Source organism: Actinia tenebrosa, unplaced genomic scaffold (assembly GCF_029948245.1).
Source record: "Actinia tenebrosa isolate PJP-AT-01 unplaced genomic scaffold, QUT_ActTen_1.0 PGA_scaffold12__29_contigs__length_12842862, whole genome shotgun sequence".
In the NCBI taxonomy this organism is placed as follows: Eukaryota; Metazoa; Cnidaria; class Anthozoa; order Actiniaria; family Actiniidae; genus Actinia; species Actinia tenebrosa.
Window position 1 is genome coordinate 2,780,574 of NW_028292572.1, and position 19,523 is coordinate 2,800,096.

The window sequence follows — 19,523 nt, forward strand, 5'->3', positions numbered from 1 at the left end:
AATTTAGTTTGGGCTACCTGTGGTGATAATGTGTATCAAAAATGGCGGCCAAAGATAAGAGTAAAAAGTGAGTAACTTAATTTTTACAATTTTTTCATGTCATCCGTAGTCACAGCGACTGATATTCATATGTTTTAAAGGACCTTGATCATTGTCTTATTTGCATAATTGGCTATGTACTGTAGTATTCACATTAACACTAGCACTATCCATATTTATTATCCAAACTAGCTGCCATAATAAGAATTCGAATTTGAACTTTAACAATTTTAAATCCCTGGCATTTGCTTCATAGAGGAGAGAAATCCATGGCACAGCAAAAATCTATAAATTTAGGGTAAGTAATCTTACTAATATTTGGATGTATTCATAGTATATTGATCATCATGTATTAGTATAACATTTAGACCTAGTTTAAAATCCTTTATATTATTGAAAGGAAATTATTCAAATTTTACTGCTAGCTCTCCCTCCTTCTTCTTGATCCAACTGAATTGAGTCTACTTAACTGTCAATTTTGTGGAAGGAGAATAAACAGAAAGCCCAGAGAAATCCCCTGCTTGAACTTCCTGTGACACATAACACTTTTAGCTTGGGCATGTCAAATCCTCGACAAGATATTTCGAGATGTATTCTTTCAGATGATGGTAGTTATTTATACTAGAAGGCTGTCATTCTCCCTAAGTGTAAAAATGCTGATATTGATAAAGGTCTCTCTAGTGTAGCTGGCTGGTGTCGGGCACCAATGTTATGATCTATGCCATCAAATGCTTTTGAGAAAATTGGAAAGTAAACCCTAAGGTATTGTCCAGGATTTTCAAGGTGTTTAATCCAATTGAGTACTACGTCAAGTAAACAAAGGGTGGTTAAAGTATACCTTTGAGACAGTTAAACGGTTGTGGGTCAATTAGATGAGTAACATCTTGAATCTGTATTCTTTTTTTATTCCAACAGGACTTTCCTTAAAAGCTTGATAAAACTGTCAATAGTTATCCCTTTGTCTGTTTATCTTCTGTTAGTGGTTGTCATGTACAATTCATCATGGGCAAGAAAACAAGTTATTTATTTAAACTATGGTAAATTCAACTTACTCGTTTATACCTTATTGGCTGAGATATCATACCAATTAGTCACTCAACTAGAAGCAACAAAGATTGAAATACAGTTTACTTCTGTTTGTTGCAAAAAAATTCATTCTAAATTTATAAATAGCATATTTAAAAATAATATTGATTTTACTATTGGCATGATATTTACTACAGTTTTCAATATTCTGCCAACTCAGTAATTGTGAGCTGCACACTGAAATGTGAATTTTCACTGCCATGAATCAAAAATGATCAGTCAGTACCTTTTTATTCCTGACTTGTGTCTGTGAAAAACCAATTTCACAATAACAAGCCTTATAAATGTCAAAGTTCCCAAAATTTTGAAACCCACGGTAACTTAAATTATTAAGACCTCAGCTATTTTATCTGTATTTAAATAGTCTGTGGCCCTAGCACAAAATAGTCTCAGTCCTTGATAGTTTATGTTGTCATGCTAACATCATCCATTAATTGTTAATTGTTATCAGAGTTCAAGTGCATGATTGGTGTACTTGAGCTGTGATCGAGCAAACAGTGTGATGCAAACAGTTCTAATTTCTATTGTGTTTACTTCAATGCATAGTGGTGGACTTAATCTTGTAGGTGTTGTTTAAGTTTGGAGTTTGGAAACATTTTCAATTTTTTGTATTTTCTATTTATCTTTATCACAGATAAATTTATTAATCAAAAAATTACCAGTATATAAGAATGTGTGTTTTTTGAATTTATGTATGTTATATGTATGTATTTTTTATGTATTTTTATATTTGTATTTTTTCCTCTTATCCAGTTAAAGATCCCTTTACTGATTATTCCAAACCATATAAACATGGAATTGAAAATTCAACAAATTTTTACATTAATGGACCTGCTGGGAAGCTAGGAGCTTGGTGAGTTTAGTCCAGTTTCTTGTTTCTGGGGGCCCTTTGTTCCTCTTTAGATTGGAAAGAAAATGGGGGTGCAGTAGAATGGCAATATCTTTAACTTTTTAAGAAAGCTACATAATTCAAAGGAATTGTGTGGTCTGTGATTCAGTTTGAGATAAAAAATGTCTATAATTATAAACTTAAGAGGGTATAAAGTATTGTATAGAGACTTGAGGTGTTGTCAAATATAATGAAGATATACAAAAAAAACAATAGCTAAATTCTTAAGATTCCCCCTTGAAGTCCCGCAAAAAAAGTTTTGCATCCCTGCCAATTCTCTGAAAAAATTTCAACCCCCCCCCCCCCCCTCACCCATTTTACTGGTAAAAATTTTCCCAATCCCCCTAAATTTCACCTGCCCCCCCCCCCCCCCCTCTGCCATACATTATGAACGCAGCCTTATGACATAGAACTTCCAGTGTGCCTGACTTTCAACTCTCCAATCCCCTTCTTTCCTTCCACCCCTCCTTCTTTCCACCTCTCTTCTGTAGAAGGGGTGTGAATGATTTCAGAAACTACAGTGTTTTTTCATTTAAAGGAAAACCAATAAACAATCATAGAGTGAATGTGAGTTATTAATAACATTTTTCAGGTATGTAAAAGCAAAAAATGATGAAATACCATTTGACCAGCCATTTCACCTTACAGATGGAAACCCAGTATTCATTTATTTTCATGGAAATGCATTCTCTAGGTAAAATGGCAATAATAACAATAATTGAATGGCCTTTCTTTCTTGCTATACTTGTAGCTACACAATTTATAGTAGTGTGTGGTCTGTTATCCAGTTTCAGTAGAGTTTTAATCATAGAATAAGACGGTTTCAAAAAATTATAAGACAATGTGTGCCTAGAGCCTGACGTCGACCCTCCATCACTCTCCCCTCCACCCCTCTCCCCTCCACCCCTCTCCCCTCCACCCCTCTCCCCTCCACCCCTCTCCCCCTCGCTCCCTCCCCCTTCCCATTTCCAACCACTGCCACCCCTCCTTCCTTAGAACAGGTATGGACATTGTCTGAAACTAGAGAGTGTTAGTTTTTTATAGGAAAACTACAGTAAATAGGGAGAACTAAAAATTCTAATGAAATAGTAATTTTTCATTGTTGTGTGTGTTATTACTGTGTCATCATTACATGCAAAACCAAGAACATCTCTTACTTTTATTTGTTATGAAAACTGACCTCTTTTTTTGCGATGCATGATCTTGTTGTGTTTTTCAAAGTTTTTGTCTTGCGTAATCCTTGAAATTCTTTTCATTTCTTTTCTTTTTTTCTGTATTGCAGAGCAAATGAGCATCGATTAGCATTGTATAAGGTTGGTATTGTTTTTACTTTTCTCCAATCTTTCTGTATTTTTCCCTTGGTCTGTAATGGATAAGTAAGTTGTCAATCCCTCCTTGGCAATGGAGGTCTTATTAAGGTCTTAGTAATAAAACTGTAGTGCTTGTTTAGTAGCCATATTTTCAAATTCATCGGGCTGCGTTTACACGGTACCGGACAAATTTTTAACCAGTCAAAAAACTGTACGATTTGATATTTTTCTCTTATTCTCTCTACTTCATTATATGTACACCGAACGCATAATTTATTACTACTATACTATGTCTATTCTTTGCGTACATATTTACGGTGTTCAACTTATCTATAGAGAAAAAATATCGCTCTGGGATCCTCACGATTACCCTACATTTCATATTCTGGCTGCGTTACCAGCGTGGTTGGTCCTTGTAGTGTAGTGGTTAATACATCGGACCCAGAATACCGAAGACGTGGGTTCGAATCCTGCCAAGGGCATTTGATATTTTTCTCTTATTCTCTCTACTTCATTATATATGCACCGAACGCATAATTTATTACTACTGTACGATTAAGGGTTCGGTTCACATGGGACTAAGCTATCCGAACAAAAATTTGGATCCGGTATTTTTTATACAGTTAAAGAGACGGTTAAATGTGCATGTCAAATTTCTGACCGGTTAAAAATTCGTCTGGTACCGTGTAAACACAGCCTTAATTTCAAATTCAACTTTTGTTCTACCTGAGCAGGTTTTATCATCGCTGTCGTATCATGTTGTAACGATAGATTATAGAGGTACGTACAGCAGTATAATCGAATGATTGCCATCACTACGCCAGGGTCGGACTTGTGGCGTTAAATGATAAAAGGTAAAGAAAGGAAGGAAGGAAGGAATGGATGAAAGGAAATGAAAAAGGAAGAAAAATAAAATAAATAAATAAAGACCACAACAAGAACCAACTAGGTGTCGAATATGACGTGAAATAATGATAGATGAATCGACTTCTAAGTCAATAAAATAGCACTTATTAAAATCCATGTATGTTTGCTTTGAACTGCAGGTTTTGCTGATTCAGATGGTCATCCATCAGAACAAGGTAACGGGTTGTTTTTCCCCCGTCAAATGGTATGCATTACCTCCTATTTATTCTTGCATGCATTCATACTAAGGTCTTATTGAGGATGGTCTTGCTACTTGGGATTGGGTTAAATCGAGGTCCGCAGACGCACCTGTTTTCATTTGGGGGCATTCATTAGGATCCGCGTAAGTAATTTGTCATACAGTCAATTCAAAAAACGTTGTCGTCGACCGGTTCCGAGCCTACGCTACTGGACCGAAAGGAATATGGGTAAAAATCACTGAAGCGGTTAAATATTCGTTCTGAATTAATTGTTCCCGCTAGTAGCAAAGATAATAATGGCGAGTAAAAAATCCATTAAATGCATGTCTTCTTGGGTTTAAGGAAAGAAAAACAAAGTAGTTGTGATTCAGTTCACAATCCCGAAAATATGAAGGCACTGAAAAAAGTCTCCTTCAACATTTCCGCACGCCTACGAAGGTTCGTGCTTTAAACCAGGCATAACTAGTCAGATAAAATTATGGAGTCAACTCGGCTTCAATGATTGCTACCCAGAGTTCCTTTCGGTCCAGTCGCGTAGGCTTGAGTTGGTCGACGACAACATTTTTTGAATTGACTGTATATAACAGAAACGCAAGGTATGAGGGGCTTTGGTTTCGAATTATGTATGAACTTGAGACTATACTAAATTCTCAGTGCCTACAATGCACATGAATATATTTGAAATATGGAGTACTAACGTCTACTGTCCACGAGAGTGAACAGCGGTATATCCACGTACACTGGCACAGGCATCGCGTACGACACCATGTCTTATACACATTCTTGATGTTGTTGGAATGAATGTGTGTAAAGACATTTGATATTTTTCCCTTATTCTCTCTGTGTAAAGACAGGATTGGCTTTGATTTATACAATGCAAAGGATTGTGGGATCTCTATTGTTATGTTTGCCCAATGCAAATGAAATTGTTAGCGTTTGCTCGTTTGCGTTGGATTCGGGGCATGTGGGGTCGACGTCTAACCTCGGCCTTAGTATTATATTTTAGTATCATATTTTAGATCTTATTAACGTACTTTGGATTTTATTACTATAGCTTCATATTTTAGCTTTTAACCTAAATTATTTATTATCTTATATTTATTAGGGCTCCTATTGATAGCTATATTGATAGATATTGATAAATAAAAGTGTTCATTCATTCATTCATTCATTCATTCATGTTAATTTCATGTTTTTTTCCGGTCGAAATTCAATTATGCATTATTCGACTCTCCGCCCAACTTGCTTCTAGCACAATTAAGGATCATTAACGAGCCATAACTTCATTATTTTTCCCGAGGATTCGCGTCTCTAATTCTATTTTAGCTAATAGGATTTTAATGGAACCGTTCAAACGTCTACTTTTTGAATACTTTTTTCTTCGCAGTGTGGCGGCTGGCGTAGCAAAAGTGCTATGTGATAAAGGTAAAAAAATTATTATAATTCGTTGATGATCAAAGGGAATTTGAAGCAGGGGTGGCGTAACGGTGAGAGCTAGCCTTACACCAATGCGACCCGGGTTCGCTTGTTGGTTTTCTCCTTTGCTTTGTTGCTCAACTAGATTAGCCCTTCATTATTTTGAGTAACAGTTACTTATTTTTTTTGTATAATTAATTGTAAATAATTGTAAATATTTATGACTAAAGTAATAAATTGTTGTTGTTGTGCTTCGAGGATTTTTCTCCGGGTTCTCCGGTTTTCCTTCTTCCGTAAAAATCAACTTCTAAATTCCAGTGGAAGAAGAGCTAGTCTGTGGAATCCAAATTAAATGGAATTCAAATTAACTCAAACTAAATTTAAACGAGGTAAACGAAATACACTTTAATTGTTAAATTGTTTCCCCCAGGTTCCCCGCCATCTGGAATCATTCTTGAGGCGCCCTTCAATAACGTTTATGATGCGGGAAAAGAACACGCCATCGCAAAGGTAACCAGATACAAGTCGTACCTTTTGGTTCACTTTAAGAATTTGACGGAGAAAGCTTTGAATTGTGATATTTTTAAATAAATAAACTAGTGAAACGAAAACAAAGAAGTAAGGAAACGAAAAGGGAGGGGGAAAGCGGGACGCATATGACTTTGATCTTTTTGTCGAATTAAGTTGAAAAGTAATGTTGCACAATGCAATACTGCTCTGCTTTTTCATTTCCCTCCTTTATTTTAAACAGCCATTCAGATTTTTACCCTTTTTTGAGGAGATTGTGATGGATGAGGTAAAGCAACTTTTCAGAACGGACAAAAGGTGAGTACAAATGGACTGCAATGAGGCTTTACATTACTCTCTACTTAGATTTCGTTACTAAAAAGTAGATAGCACTGATCGCGGTGCACCATAAAACGTCAAAACAATAAAGAAAAACGGAGGACCATTTACTTTTTCATTCAAAAGTTACGTTCTAATTAACATTTATTTCTTTTTAATTATTTTATAACCTTTGCCTTATGGGCAGGGAAACCCCACAGAAAAAATCTCCTCTAGATTTTCGCAGCTTTTACTGGGTTGCTTGCGAAAGCCCAGTCTAAAAATACGTCCCGTTTCTCCGCACTTTTTCTTCTGTCAGAAAATTCCAAAGTTGGGCATTAGACCGTTGCGGGCATATTGTAAAGGGATTTCGTGTATAGTCTGACCAATAGCTCTCTTTCGTTATGTTTGAAAGCGTTCGACTGGAACCACATGTAGCCCAAGCTAGGTTTCTGTGGTGTCATGTTATAAGAAAATGTATGGCGATACTTAAAAACCTCAGTAAGACCGTCAAAATGTGAAATCAATTAAAGAAATCTCCCGGGGGGGTTACTGCCCTATATTCGCTATACGGGTGCGTGCCGCCAAACAAGGTATGGTTTTCAGCGATTCTACAGGGTATATAGAATCGCGCTCGCTCTGGGACAGGATATATGAAATCACGCTCTCTCCTCTTTGGAATAGGGTATCCATTTTCGCACTACCGGAACAGGGTGTGATTTTCAGCGATCTTGCTCTGGAACAGGGTATGAATTTCAGCTATTTTACTCTGGAACAGGGTCAGGGTTCAGAGGGCTCAACGTCACATCCCTACGCTAAACGGGCAAGAGTAACCCCCCGGGAGAAATCTTAACTGACCTTTGAAAAGTAGTTGCTCTTTTGCCCTGTTTTTGGATTTAATCAGTACCAAGTTTGAGGTTGGAGAGTGTAAGCATCTTGGGTCCTAGTTTGTACTCTAAGTCAAGTGAGTATTTCTGTAGTCGTAACCTCATCCTGTGAAGACTTTTATAATAATAACAATAGAAGCCAGGAACAAATATAATTTGCAACAGTTGTCAAAGATATTGGACGCAGGTCATCTTTTACGGACTTGGCACATTTAGTTTTGGGGAGTGTTATGACGTCTGCACATTTCCATTAGGCCGGATCGGATAGATTCTTCCTGGACAGAGTTGTTAAAGATCTGGCATATCGGCTGACTCAGGGAAAGTTATTCTTTAGTAACCAGTAATGAATGTTGTGTAATCCGGTGGATTTGTATACATTGATCGTAGAGAGTGCGTTTTTGTGTTCTCCTCTGCGGTATTTGTGTTTTTTGGTCGATTTTCTGTTTGTGTTGGGCGGCCATTTCATTGATACGACATGTTGATGACTGTATCTAGGGTAAGATCTTTCTCGTGTATCTCGTTGATTTGCTGATGCACCCTGTCTGACTAGAGTCGGGATATTAGGCATCACTCGTACGACTCGACTCTTTCCAGGGAGACTACTATAACAATTCCGTCTCTAAGCATTTCGTTCTCTAGTGTTCCATACTTACATGTTGCTATAAGTTCTTTGAACTGAGTTAGATAACGATCAAATCCTTCCTCTTGTTTTTCGTATGCACGAGTTAAAGGCGTATCTTTCATACGTTATGTTCTTTTTACCTTCAAACTTTTCGGTGAGATTGCGCAGTATTGTTTTGGGATTTTATCTTTCTTACTGGTAATTTTTTGTATGATTCTTGTTCTTTGAAGCATTCTTTGCCTATTACTGTCAGTAAGGTCGCCGCGATAACTTCGTGGTCCTCGACTTGCTGTCGCATAGTTTAGCCAACTGTCTTTGAAAAAGTCCCAGTTTGATGATAAAACTGCAGGATCATGCACAAATTTCTCAGTATATCGTTAGTAGCAGTAACCCACCCCCCTTTTCCTTGAATTTATGGAAAAACCTTTGTAATGGTCACCCCCTTCTAAAATTCCTGGATCCGCCCCTGGTATTGGTATAATGATCTTGCCATTTTGTGGTTTTACTCTCGGTAAACGTTTGCCGACCAGTCTTCGATGAATCAATGTAGATTTGTAGTAATAAATTATGCGTTCGGTGTGTATATAATGAAGTAGAGAGAATAAGAGAAAAATATCAAATGCCCTTGGCAGGATTCGAACCCACGTCTTCGGTATTCTAGTCCGAAGTGTTAACCACTACACTACAAGGACCAACCACGCTGGTAACGCAGCCAGAATATTGATATTTTTCTCTTATTCTCTCTACTTCATTATATACACACCGAACGCATAATTTATTACTACTATACTATGTCTATTCTTTGCGTACATATTTACGGTGTTCAACTTATCTATAGAGAAAAAATATCGCTCTGGGATCCTCACGAATACCCTACATTTCATATTCTGGCTGCGTTACCAGCGTGGTTGGTCCTTGTAGTGTAGTGGTTAACACTTCGGACTAGAATACCGAAGACGTGGGTTCGAATCCTGCCAAGGGCATTTGATATTTTTCTCTTATTCTCTCTACTTCAATGTAGATTTGTTTACGTTTTACAGCCTAGTCTGTGTAACTTCCTTCTATGACTCTTGTTTTTGTTGCTTGGTATGTTAGCTTGAATTCTGTCAACTTTTTTCTTATTTTAGTCGCCTGGGAACGCTTTAAACCCCGCTTCTAAGCACTATGTTATAAAATCAGTCATGAACAAGACGCCATGTTGTCAAGCACGTTTTTATTCATGACATATCCCATAATCTAAGCATAAATGTATCCCATAAAAAGAGCATAAAGTGATCCCATAACATGAGAATTAAGTTATCCGTAACAGACCCAGATTAAAAACAAACTAAATATTTCTAAAGAAATTTGTCAATTCTTTCAGACTGTGGAGTAGTGTGACATGCATAACGCAACACTGTTTATCTGCGGAAACATCACCACACGAAAGATCCTTTTCTGTAAAACATCCCGTCATGGTCGTATGTTTGCCGATGTAACACTTTGCCTGCGCATGATACAGGCAGCCCAGTTTACGCTCTTAGAGCATCTTATTTTTCATATTTGGAAACCAACAACCGAAAGAACAAAGGCGAAAATTGAGAAGATCAATTATAAACAGGTAGTCATGCAGAGAGATAAATAAACAAACGAAAAACGTTTCAATACCCTTCAAAAAATTTTGTTTAGAAAATTGAAATAGGCTGCGCTAGAACACATTCATGCAATACGCTCTACTGTTTACGTTGCCGCCTTTGCACTGGGAGTGATACGCAAACTGTAATTTTTCGTTTTAGGATATCACACATTTATTGCCCAATTCTTATGTTACATGATCAAGACGATGAAATCATCCCCTTCAAGTTCGGAAAAAAGGTATTACAGTTGTAAGGCAATAGACAATAGAATAGATTTCTTGTGACTGGTGACAGTCTTACACTTAGAAAAACGTTTGCGCATGCGTGACTTAGCACATTTTCCAAGAATTTGGAATAGTTTTAGTGAGAAAATAAATATTCGTTTTCTCCCAGTAAATAAAAATTCCGCGAGTATACTTTTATGAGACCAATAATTTATGAGACCAAAAAATATTTATAAACACAATCAAATTTACGTTTTTTACAATAGCATGACGACGTTTCGATTAATTTGCATACGGACTTACAATAAGAAAATGCTGTAAATTTGTAAATTTGGCTCTGGATGCCTCGTTTTCAACCGGCCAAGTGCCATTTTGGATTTAGGTGAATAGTTTTCTAGCAATAAGTATTTTCTTAGTTCGATGATATTACTGGCGGTTTTGATAGAACACTAGTAGAAAACATGGTTGTGCATGGCTTAAACAACGTCTGAAAACTAGGTATCAAAACCATCAAGAAATACATCTTTATCATTTGTTTGTCTAGTACCTCTGGCCTATCGAAGTTTTCTGAATTGCATACATATTTCTATGTTCAAACGCCATTTAAGGCATTTTAACTGGTCTTGGAAAAGATTTACTAACCTTTTGGTAGATTTGTCAACATAGGGAGTCAAACAGCTTTAAAAACCACTGAAAAATAATCACTTTTCTATCTGTTGATTGTTCACGCCGTTAATGATCATCAATGATGTTTGTTTGTTTGTTACATTCCAGTTGTATGTACAAGCACGACAAAGTCGTCCTTCGAATGCAAAACCCGTGCATCTGATCGAGTTTAATGGCAAACATGGGCATAACTGGATCTGTGATTCTAAACTGTTGCCTCGCATTTTAAGGTGGGTGTCAATGGTAATCTACCAGAAAATGAACCACTGACAACTCTGATGCCTTTGACAAGAAAACAGTCTGGATGAGGCGGTAAACACCAACGGCTTTAGCTTTTTAGATGACTAATATTCGCAACCAACCTCTCATTTTGTATTTTAGGGACTTCCTGGAGCAAAATTCTTTGCAAAGTGAGCAAACCGTCTTCGCAGACAAAAAAGATTAACCAATGTCATAATTAACAATTCTTTAACTCGTTGCTCGACTTATTATTTTGTTTTTTCACTTTTCGGATTTTGCTTTTCACTCTTCGGGCTTTGTTTTTCCATTTTCCACTTTGGCCCAGTTTTACACTTTTTAAAATCGAAAAACAAAAACCGAAAAGTTGAAAGCGAAATCCAAAAAAATGAAAATCACTTTTCGGATTTTGTTTTTACACTTTATGTTTTTGTTTTTAAACTTTTGAAAACCGAAAAAATCCGAAAAGTCAAAAACAAAATCCATTGGCGACCCTACTGGGCTCGTATCCCTGGTCAACTTCGTAGTCGTCAGTGTCGTTCGCAGATCCACCCAATCCCTCCCCACCGACGGATCCGAGAGGATCTGGGACCGATACTAATGACGGCTGGACAAATTATATTAGACTTTTACTAGCCTGCAGAGCAGAGTTCTTGTAATGTGTTTGAGAAAGAATCGGGGTTTTGGGATTCCTGTTTCAACTACGTGCCTGCGAGAAAAATGGGACCTAGCAAAAAAAGGGAACGCTTTTTTTGCTCAAATTTAAATTTTCACTCGTTCCAAATTTCCAAAGTTCCCAAAACCACAAGAACGCTATGGCAAGCCGTTACTGCCAAAAGGGATCGAGATTTTTTTAAGGGGGGTTGAAATTTTTTTCTTTGTCCAGATTAACTTTTTAGCGATCGAAATATATATATACACTGTTCAATTTTTTTATTCCAGCCTCAGTTGCTGCTAGCGAGTTTTTCTGCTTATTCTCGCTAGCGAGTTTTATCGAGGTGGAAATTCTCGCTAGCGAGTTTTTGAACCGAATTCTCGCTAGCGAGTTTTATCGAGGTGGAAATTCTCGCTAGCGAGTTTTCTTCATGCTTCAATGACACGTTAAACTCATCGTTAATGATGAGCTTGGCGTTAGGTGCATATTCGGTGGGATGGGCGGAGCCAGGCACAAGTTAGCGGTAACCATGGTCACCCTGTCACCACCCACCGAACACCTGTCACATTGACCGCGATCAGTCAATGGAATACTTACCTCTACTTACCTGTACCAGTGGTAGGGATGGCGGGCGGGAAATTAAACTCGTGTTGTAGCGTAATAGCGTAATAGCGTCGTATAGCAAGTGCTAGCGATAGATAGCGATGGCGAATAAAGGTTCGCGTGGTTGGCATTAAGCTAGCGTGATCACGTGTGTAGCGTCTTATCGAATTTCGTAATGATAGCTATGATCCATATCTCATACAGGCCACAGAGATCGACTAGGATAGATTGCGACATGCTATAAACAACTTGCTAGCTGAGTCGATCAACGATCGCGTGAGGTAATAAATGCGTTGACAGCGGAGATAGCGGTATGCGTCCGGACAACGCTACTGCGAGATGTCATTGACCTCGAGTCTAACTTAGCCTAAATTACATTTAACCACATTGATACTGGCGCGTATGGAGGGCTTGGGTCAGAGTGATATATCAAAGATGGCGGCGCTCTCGCACAAAGAAGAACTAAAGGAGTTTTTCGTTGGTATTGATAAAGTTTTGCAGCAACTGGAAGGTTGTACTGACCTGCTACTACTTGAATATCGCCGTAGGGAATTGGAATACTATTTAGGCATCCTGGCAGGAATTATTTATGATTTGGAGTTTAAGAACAATAACGACAACCAAGATAGCAATACTACCGACAGTGAAAATCTCCGGCTGGTAAAAGAGCTATATGACTTTTCTTACCATAAATGGCTATCCTCAGCCGAGAAAGAAGAGGAAAGCCATGAATCAACCTACCAGCTTCCCACCGAGGAGACCATGGGGCGCCCAAAATTTGTAGTAACAAAGCAACAGCTGGAGAGTCTGAGAGAAACCGGGATGACATGGTCCCAAATAGCTTGTTGCTTGAATATTAGTGAACGAACACTGTACCGACGAGTACAGCAATTTAATTTAAACCGGACGTTCTCACAGATTACAAACTCAGAGTTGGATGAGGTCCTTAAAGAAGTAGCATCACTCACTCCAGGAGCAGGAGAAAGCTATATCCGTGGAAGTCTAAAGAGTAGGGGAGTGTACGTTCAACGTTGGAAGATTAGAGAGCGATTGTACCACCTTGATCCTGTTGGTAGGGCGTTCAGGAGGAACAATTCAATACAACGTCGTGTTTACAATGTCCCAGCACCCAACTGTTTATGGCACATTGACACTAATCATAAATTGATCAGTTGGCGTTTTGTAATTCATGGCTGTGTAGATGGCTACAGTAGAACAATCATCTTCCTGAAATGTGCAAATAACAACTTAGCTGAAACTGCACTCCATTTTTTTCAACAAGGTGTAGACAATTATGGTATTCCTAGTCGAGTTAGAGGTGACTGTGGTGTGGAGAACTGGGATGTAGCAAGGTTCATGGTTGCATGTCGCGGTACAGGGAGAGGCAGTTTTATTACTGGCAGGAGTGTGCACAATACAAGGATTGAAAGGCTATGGAGGGAGGTCAATCGTGTTGTCAACCATTACTATATGGCCATTTTCAGACACATGGAACAACACAGAATACTCAACTCCAATGATGAAATCGACATCTTTGCTCTCCACTATGTTTATCTCCCCCGTATTTCAAGGTCACTTTACGAATTTAATGAACAGTGGAATTATCATGGCATGCGAACAGCAAGTCACTGTTCACCACTTGCTCTCTGGAATTCTGGAATGATAGCAAACCCTAGTGACAGTGTGCTGGACTTTGATATTGACAGCTATGGAATTGATTATGACACTGTAATGCCTCTTGACATTTCTGATGTCAACAACGTTGCTGTCCCTGAGTGTCTCTTTAGTCTTGGAGAGATTGAAATGGCACAATTAGAAAGAACTGTAAATCCATTAACTGATGATGGTGACTCTGGAATTAATCATTTTTGTGCTACACGTTCTTTCATTGATACCTTAGAATAGAATGCCGTTGTGCAAAACAAGTATGAAGGCTAGTAGAAATAATGATTTGTCAAGGTTTGGAATTCTTCAAAGCATAATATTCTTGATTCACGTTATCAACACCATGATTATCGATCTTATTCCCCTTCCTCCTCCCTCCACACGCACGTCCAACCTTAAGTGAATATCTGGATAAACCCTATTCATTGCGTTACACTGTTTTTCAAGATTCAGGCCATGTGTCATTCCCTAAAGAATATGATTCTTTGTTTAGGCTGTGTTCATAACCATGTGCCTTCTGATGCTTGTAAAATAAGGATTGATACTCTAAATAGATATAAAAATTTATTCCCACAAAATGATTACTTACTATTATTAAGTACTGCCAACTATCTTTTCCTTAACAAATAATCTTTTTAAATCTAGTGCTACATGGTGAAACAGCAAAACATATGTCAGCAACAAAATGATAAAATTTAATCTGAAACCCCAAAGTGTTATATGATATTATAAATGTAATGCTTGTTGTTTTGAACTGTTTAAAAACAGTTTTTGTTTCTAGACATACAGTAATAATCAATAAAGTGAACTGCTTGATCCGAAAATTCAATGTAAACAAAACAATGTAATTAGGGAAACAATTCTAGCCTATTAATAGGTATTGACACTCAGTGCATTAAGCAATTTAGCCACTTAGCCAAGGCATGGGAATATTTCCATTAACTTGAACACAACATTAATATATAATGATAAATGCTTAAAAGCAAAGTATTAACTATGGCATGAATAGCAAAAAGTCTCTTGTATGAATAAATATCTTTATAATCACATGACACCAAAATGGTTGTTGGCAAAGGCTAGATCATACAGTTCAAACAGCTTCTCTTCAGAAGGTAAAACTTTGAGAAGTGGTCCTCTGGGAAGGACTAAGTTGTTGGTACAGGTGTGAGCTGTTGGTATATAACAGACAGACTTTTCTGATGCCTGAAGTATAATAAAAATGTATGGTATTAGATATCACTGTCTTATCATCATCATCCCAAAGATTTCAAGTAGACATGCATTTCCTTATGCTAACCAAATTGCCCTATCCCCCCAACATATGCTAAGATTTTTAGGAAACATTATTTGGCTGAATTATTGGGATCAACGCATCAAAAATACAACCCATTTCTTTCTTTTTCCAATTTTTGGACACCTTAATTGTCATCAAGCACCATTCATCACTTCAAAGTATGAATAGTGTTTAAGAACTCCAAATAATAGAAGCAAATAACAAAGGCCAGATTACCAGGTCGTTTGTCCATCCATGGGCAAATGTGATACTTGGATGCTTGGCAAAACCAAGAACTGGCTCCTCTTCTGCTCCAGTGACGAAGGCCAATATGGAAGTCAACATCACTGGTGCCCGTCTACCACTTGCAACTTGCCTGATGTACTTCACAAAAATTGCATAGACCTCCTTTTCTTTGGAATGTGCAGTAGAACCGTCTGGGGCAAAAACTGGAGATAGCAACTTAATCAACATTTTTGCATTCAACGTTTCACTCCTTGGTTTGAGGAGATAAAGTAACACAGGCTTTCTTTGGAAAATTCTAACCAATCCAAACTTGTTAAGCCCTTTTTGTAGGTTGACAATGCACTTGTTGATGCTTGGGTATATCAGCTGGTTAATCATGTCTTCAGGAATAATAGTTGGCAATTGGCCATTTTGCAGGAGTGCCACTCCCAGCATAATCCCTACATAGTAATATTCATCAGAAAGGTACTCTCTCAGACCCTTGTCAAAGTACTTGTCTTTCATTGCAGCATTTACAAGACGGATCCACTCTTTTCTGGGCCCACCAAAATCTTTGGCCAACTCTCCCATGAAGTCTACTTCAAATGTTAGCAAAAAATTCTCAATGGATTCTAGTTCTGAAAAGGTTGTCTTCAGAATGTTCTCACGGTCTACACAAATGTAATTTGTGGCACCTTCTGAGCTATTGCTTACATCAACAACATCTAGATCTCTTCCCTTAACAAGATGTGTTTGTAGAAGTCTTAAGATTTCTACAGGATCAGTGAGTTCCTTTTTATTGATTTCCTCTATTATTGCATCATAGAAACTGACATCAGTAGGTAATGGGGTAGGGGTCTCTGAGTCATGATGGTAGTGATTTGTGTGTTGGTTGCTGGGCAGTTCACTTTGATCTGAGGAATAAAAAACATTCTTGTCATTTAAAAAAAAATATTATATAGTACATGAGTTTTTTTTTTGCCTGGAATGAAAGAACTTTGATTGTAAATAGATATACTCTCTCGTTTTGACTAAAATCTTTTCTTCATATGAAAAGGCTGCAGTTAGGTTTTTACTTTGTTAAGAAGGACAAATTATTCTGGAAACTTAATGGACTTGGACCAAAATCTGCCAAACTTAGTAGTACCTATAGCTCTTTGCTCGTTCTTTGAAAATCCTTTTCCAGTGGATGAAATCTATACAAATACTATACATTTGGATAAAGTTATCTGGTGGATAACTTTATTCAGCCTTTGTACGACTGGCTCCAGTTAGTTAAATAGACTAAAAATTTTATACTTCTGCAATGAGTGCATACAGTACCATTTTTATCAGCGGTTTCATCATTATGCAGTGTAGCTTGATCTGGGAAAAGGAACAAAAAGTAAATTTCTTGTACTGGGCTAAGTTATTTTAAACACAAAGTAACCCCAAGTTTTAATTGTGAAATATTAACAAAAATTCTCAATGCAAGCACTGATCATTACATTTCATACTTATTTAGCTAAGGGTCTAACCTGATTAGAAACCATTCCTGGCGTTAACATTATGAATTTAAATGGATTAACATGAATGGTTACATTACCAGTTACATTTCTTAATTCCTCAACAGCCAATCCAGATTGTTCTGAGGAAAATATAAACTAACCCTAATATTGGTCAAGGATATCTCAACTGAAGTAAATAACGGATTGCACTTAAACTTATTTCAAAGGGTTCTGGAATGATATTTGAGTAAAATTTGAAATAATTACAGTACCACTTGCTGCAATAGATTCACTTATAGGCCTTGCTGATTCAGCTTGATCTGAAGAAAGAAACATTACTTTGCAATTGGTTTTGATAAATTGATAGATAGATAGATGGATGGATATAGATAGGTAGGTTTATTAAAAACACACTGATTGCAACCGCTAAGGTTGAAGTATAATAAATATTTTCGTTTTCTACATGAGCTGCAGAGGGAAATTTGTATGCATTGCAATTATGAGGAGTAACAATGGCTAATGGAATACAGTAATTATTAAGGACACCTTGAAATGCAGAGTACTTAAATTCATCATCACTTTTTTTATCATCATTTTTTTCATCGCCACTACTGTGAATCTGGTAATCAAAAATGGCAAAAAACATTAGATAATTGTAATTAAGTGCAGAGGGAAGTGAAAAAAATCATTTTGGCAAGGGCAGAGTTTATGTGAGCCCACCCCTCCCCCTATCAAGAAAGTTAGGTATTATACACCAATATTTTCAGCTAAAAATATTTGTGCATGGCTTTTGCTAAATCCACTCCTTTTTATTTGCGTTAGAACGCTGAATTTTTCTCCATTACTAATATAAAGATGCTTTTTCACATCGATGGCCATGTTGAACTCAAGAATAAAGCAGAAATACAAATTCCTTTTTCTATGACTTTTCATGGCTTTAAATTAAGCTTAACTTTACCTCAATTTCCTCGTACTTCTTCTTACTTGGGGGTTCTTCGTAAATCTCCAGTAATTCCTTCGGAGGTCTTACATAGATGGGCTTGTCTTTAAAAACTTTTTGAATTAGCTGGGCACTTAAAGTTTGACCAGGAGAAAGTTGAGGCACCATAAGCTTGTGATGAACAGGCATCAATAACTCTACCTCATCAAATTCACCAAGCTTGTCGGGAAACAAGCCTTTAACCTTATCCACAACAGTCGAATGATCCCAGTTCTTGTCAAACTCCACACTTGAAACTATGTGTTTGTTTTCCATCAAGAGAACTTTGGTGCCTTGCCGTGGTACTACACTATCTTTTGGCCCCCCAAGTAACACAACATCTTTCAAAAACACCTTCTTTGCTTGGACTTTATGTTTTTGTCTTGATTTTGAACCGCCTTTATTTCTCATAAAGTTATAGCCAAGCCTAAATCTCTGGGTTTGACTGGAACTCGCCAATAAAGTGGATCCCTGAGCCAAAGAACTCGAAGCCGCGGCATTGCTAGTTTGCGATGATGGCGATGAAGTAGATTGTGAAGATGACCTCCCGAACGCTTGAGAAACCTCCCGTTCTTGAACAGCTTGTGAACCCGAAGTTGGTTTTTGTAGCTCCTCGCTTAGTTTCGCAATATTTTCCAGCAATTTACGCACAGTTGGATTCATAGCCAACAAAAACAGCAGGGTAAAACACGTAAGAAATAGGCGAAGAAAGCAAAGAAGGATTTTTTTGAATTACAGAACCATGTGCTTAACGAAATGAATCATGGGTAATCTATGATGTCATCAGTGAACTTATTATTGGGCTTCCTGTGTAGCAAATCTTCTCGATAAAACTCGCTAGCGAGAATTTCCACCTCGATAAAACTCGCTAGCGAGAATTCGGTTCAAAAACTCGCTAGCGAGAATTTCCACCTCGATAAAACTCGCTAGCGAGAATAAGCAGAAAAACTCGCTAGCAGCAACTGAGGCTGGAATAAAAAAATTGAACAGTGTATATATATATTTCGATCGCTAAAAAGTTAATCTGGACAAAGAAAAAAATTTCAACCCCCCTTAAAAAAATCTCGATCCCTTTTGGCAGTAACGGCTTGCCATAGAACGCCTACTTTGCCGGCTACACTAAAGCTTTTCTTTTCCCTCTTCCACGATCCTCGTGTGTGTTGTGTGTGTGTGGGTTTGTGTGTGTGTGGGAGTAAGGAAGAGGGTTGGGGAATAAGGGGGTTTGCAATAAAATTGTAATCGTAAAATACCCTGAATTGGTCTTAACTAGTTCTTATATAATACTAGTCTCCTACGAAGCCGCTATTAGTCTCGTCACGCAACGCTCACCCACTGTTTCGTGACGAAACTAATAGCGACTGCGTAGGAGACTAAGATAATGTCATTCTCGTACCCAGAGCCTGCGTTTCTCCTGGCTTGCGGCGAATAACGAGGCTTCTGGCATAACCCATTTTTTGGTGCATGCGCAAATTCCCCTAAGTGAAAGGTAATCATGAAAATCATGCTTTTAAATAGAGTTCTTTATGTATTAATTCAGATAATAAAAATTAGAAATCGAAAAAAATATTTTTATTATTTTTGGTAAGTCTTTTGGTAACGCATGCGCCTCTACACCGGGAATCCAAGAAATGCTAGTCTCAATAAATGGATTATGTCAGAGCAATCGAAACGCAGGCTCTGGGTACACGAGATTGATATAATACTTGTCGCGGT

General features: G+C 37.6%; 3 protein-coding genes across 5 annotated transcripts; 2 read left to right on the forward strand and 1 right to left on the reverse strand.

Annotated features, from left to right (window-relative positions):
* The first annotated feature begins 35 nt into the window (after positions 1–35).
* Positions 36–12,315, forward strand: LOC116298066 (lysophosphatidylserine lipase ABHD12). Of its 3 annotated transcripts, none has more exons than XM_031706411.2 (15): positions 36–67; positions 296–337; positions 955–1,076; positions 1,879–1,978; positions 2,607–2,708; positions 3,297–3,327; positions 4,059–4,104; positions 4,371–4,406; positions 4,480–4,573; positions 5,818–5,855; positions 6,277–6,356; positions 6,598–6,671; positions 9,956–10,034; positions 10,795–10,916; positions 11,068–12,315. In XM_031706411.2, the coding sequence occupies exons 1-15, from the start codon at positions 42–44 to the stop codon at positions 11,129–11,131; spliced, it is 1,056 nt and encodes a 351-aa protein (XP_031562271.1). In that variant the 5' UTR covers positions 36–41; the 3' UTR covers positions 11,132–12,315. The 3 variants fall into 3 exon arrangements, 2 of the variants coding, with proteins under 2 accessions (XP_031562271.1, XP_031562272.1); XM_031706412.2 differs by having other exon boundaries at positions 37–67; positions 1,020–1,076; XR_004197299.2 differs by lacking the exons at positions 10,795–10,916; positions 11,068–12,315 and adding an exon at positions 9,544–9,780.
* Positions 12,316–12,464: 149 nt separating this feature from the next.
* Positions 12,465–14,895, forward strand: LOC148911947 (uncharacterized). Its single transcript, XM_089028487.1, has one exon. It carries the CDS (start codon positions 12,584–12,586, stop codon positions 14,084–14,086), a length of 1,503 nt encoding a protein of 500 aa, XP_088884613.1. The 5' UTR covers positions 12,465–12,583; the 3' UTR covers positions 14,087–14,895.
* LOC148911948 (uncharacterized) lies at positions 14,398–19,119 on the reverse strand. Its single transcript, XM_089028486.1, has 6 exons — positions 17,790–19,119; positions 17,378–17,450; positions 17,104–17,151; positions 16,668–16,709; positions 15,357–16,258; positions 14,398–15,049 (listed from the first exon to the last, which is right to left on the reverse strand). Exons 1-6 carry the CDS (start codon positions 18,471–18,473, stop codon positions 14,891–14,893), a joined length of 1,908 nt encoding a protein of 635 aa, XP_088884612.1. The 5' UTR covers positions 18,474–19,119; the 3' UTR covers positions 14,398–14,890.
* Positions 19,120–19,523: the final 404 nt, after the last annotated feature.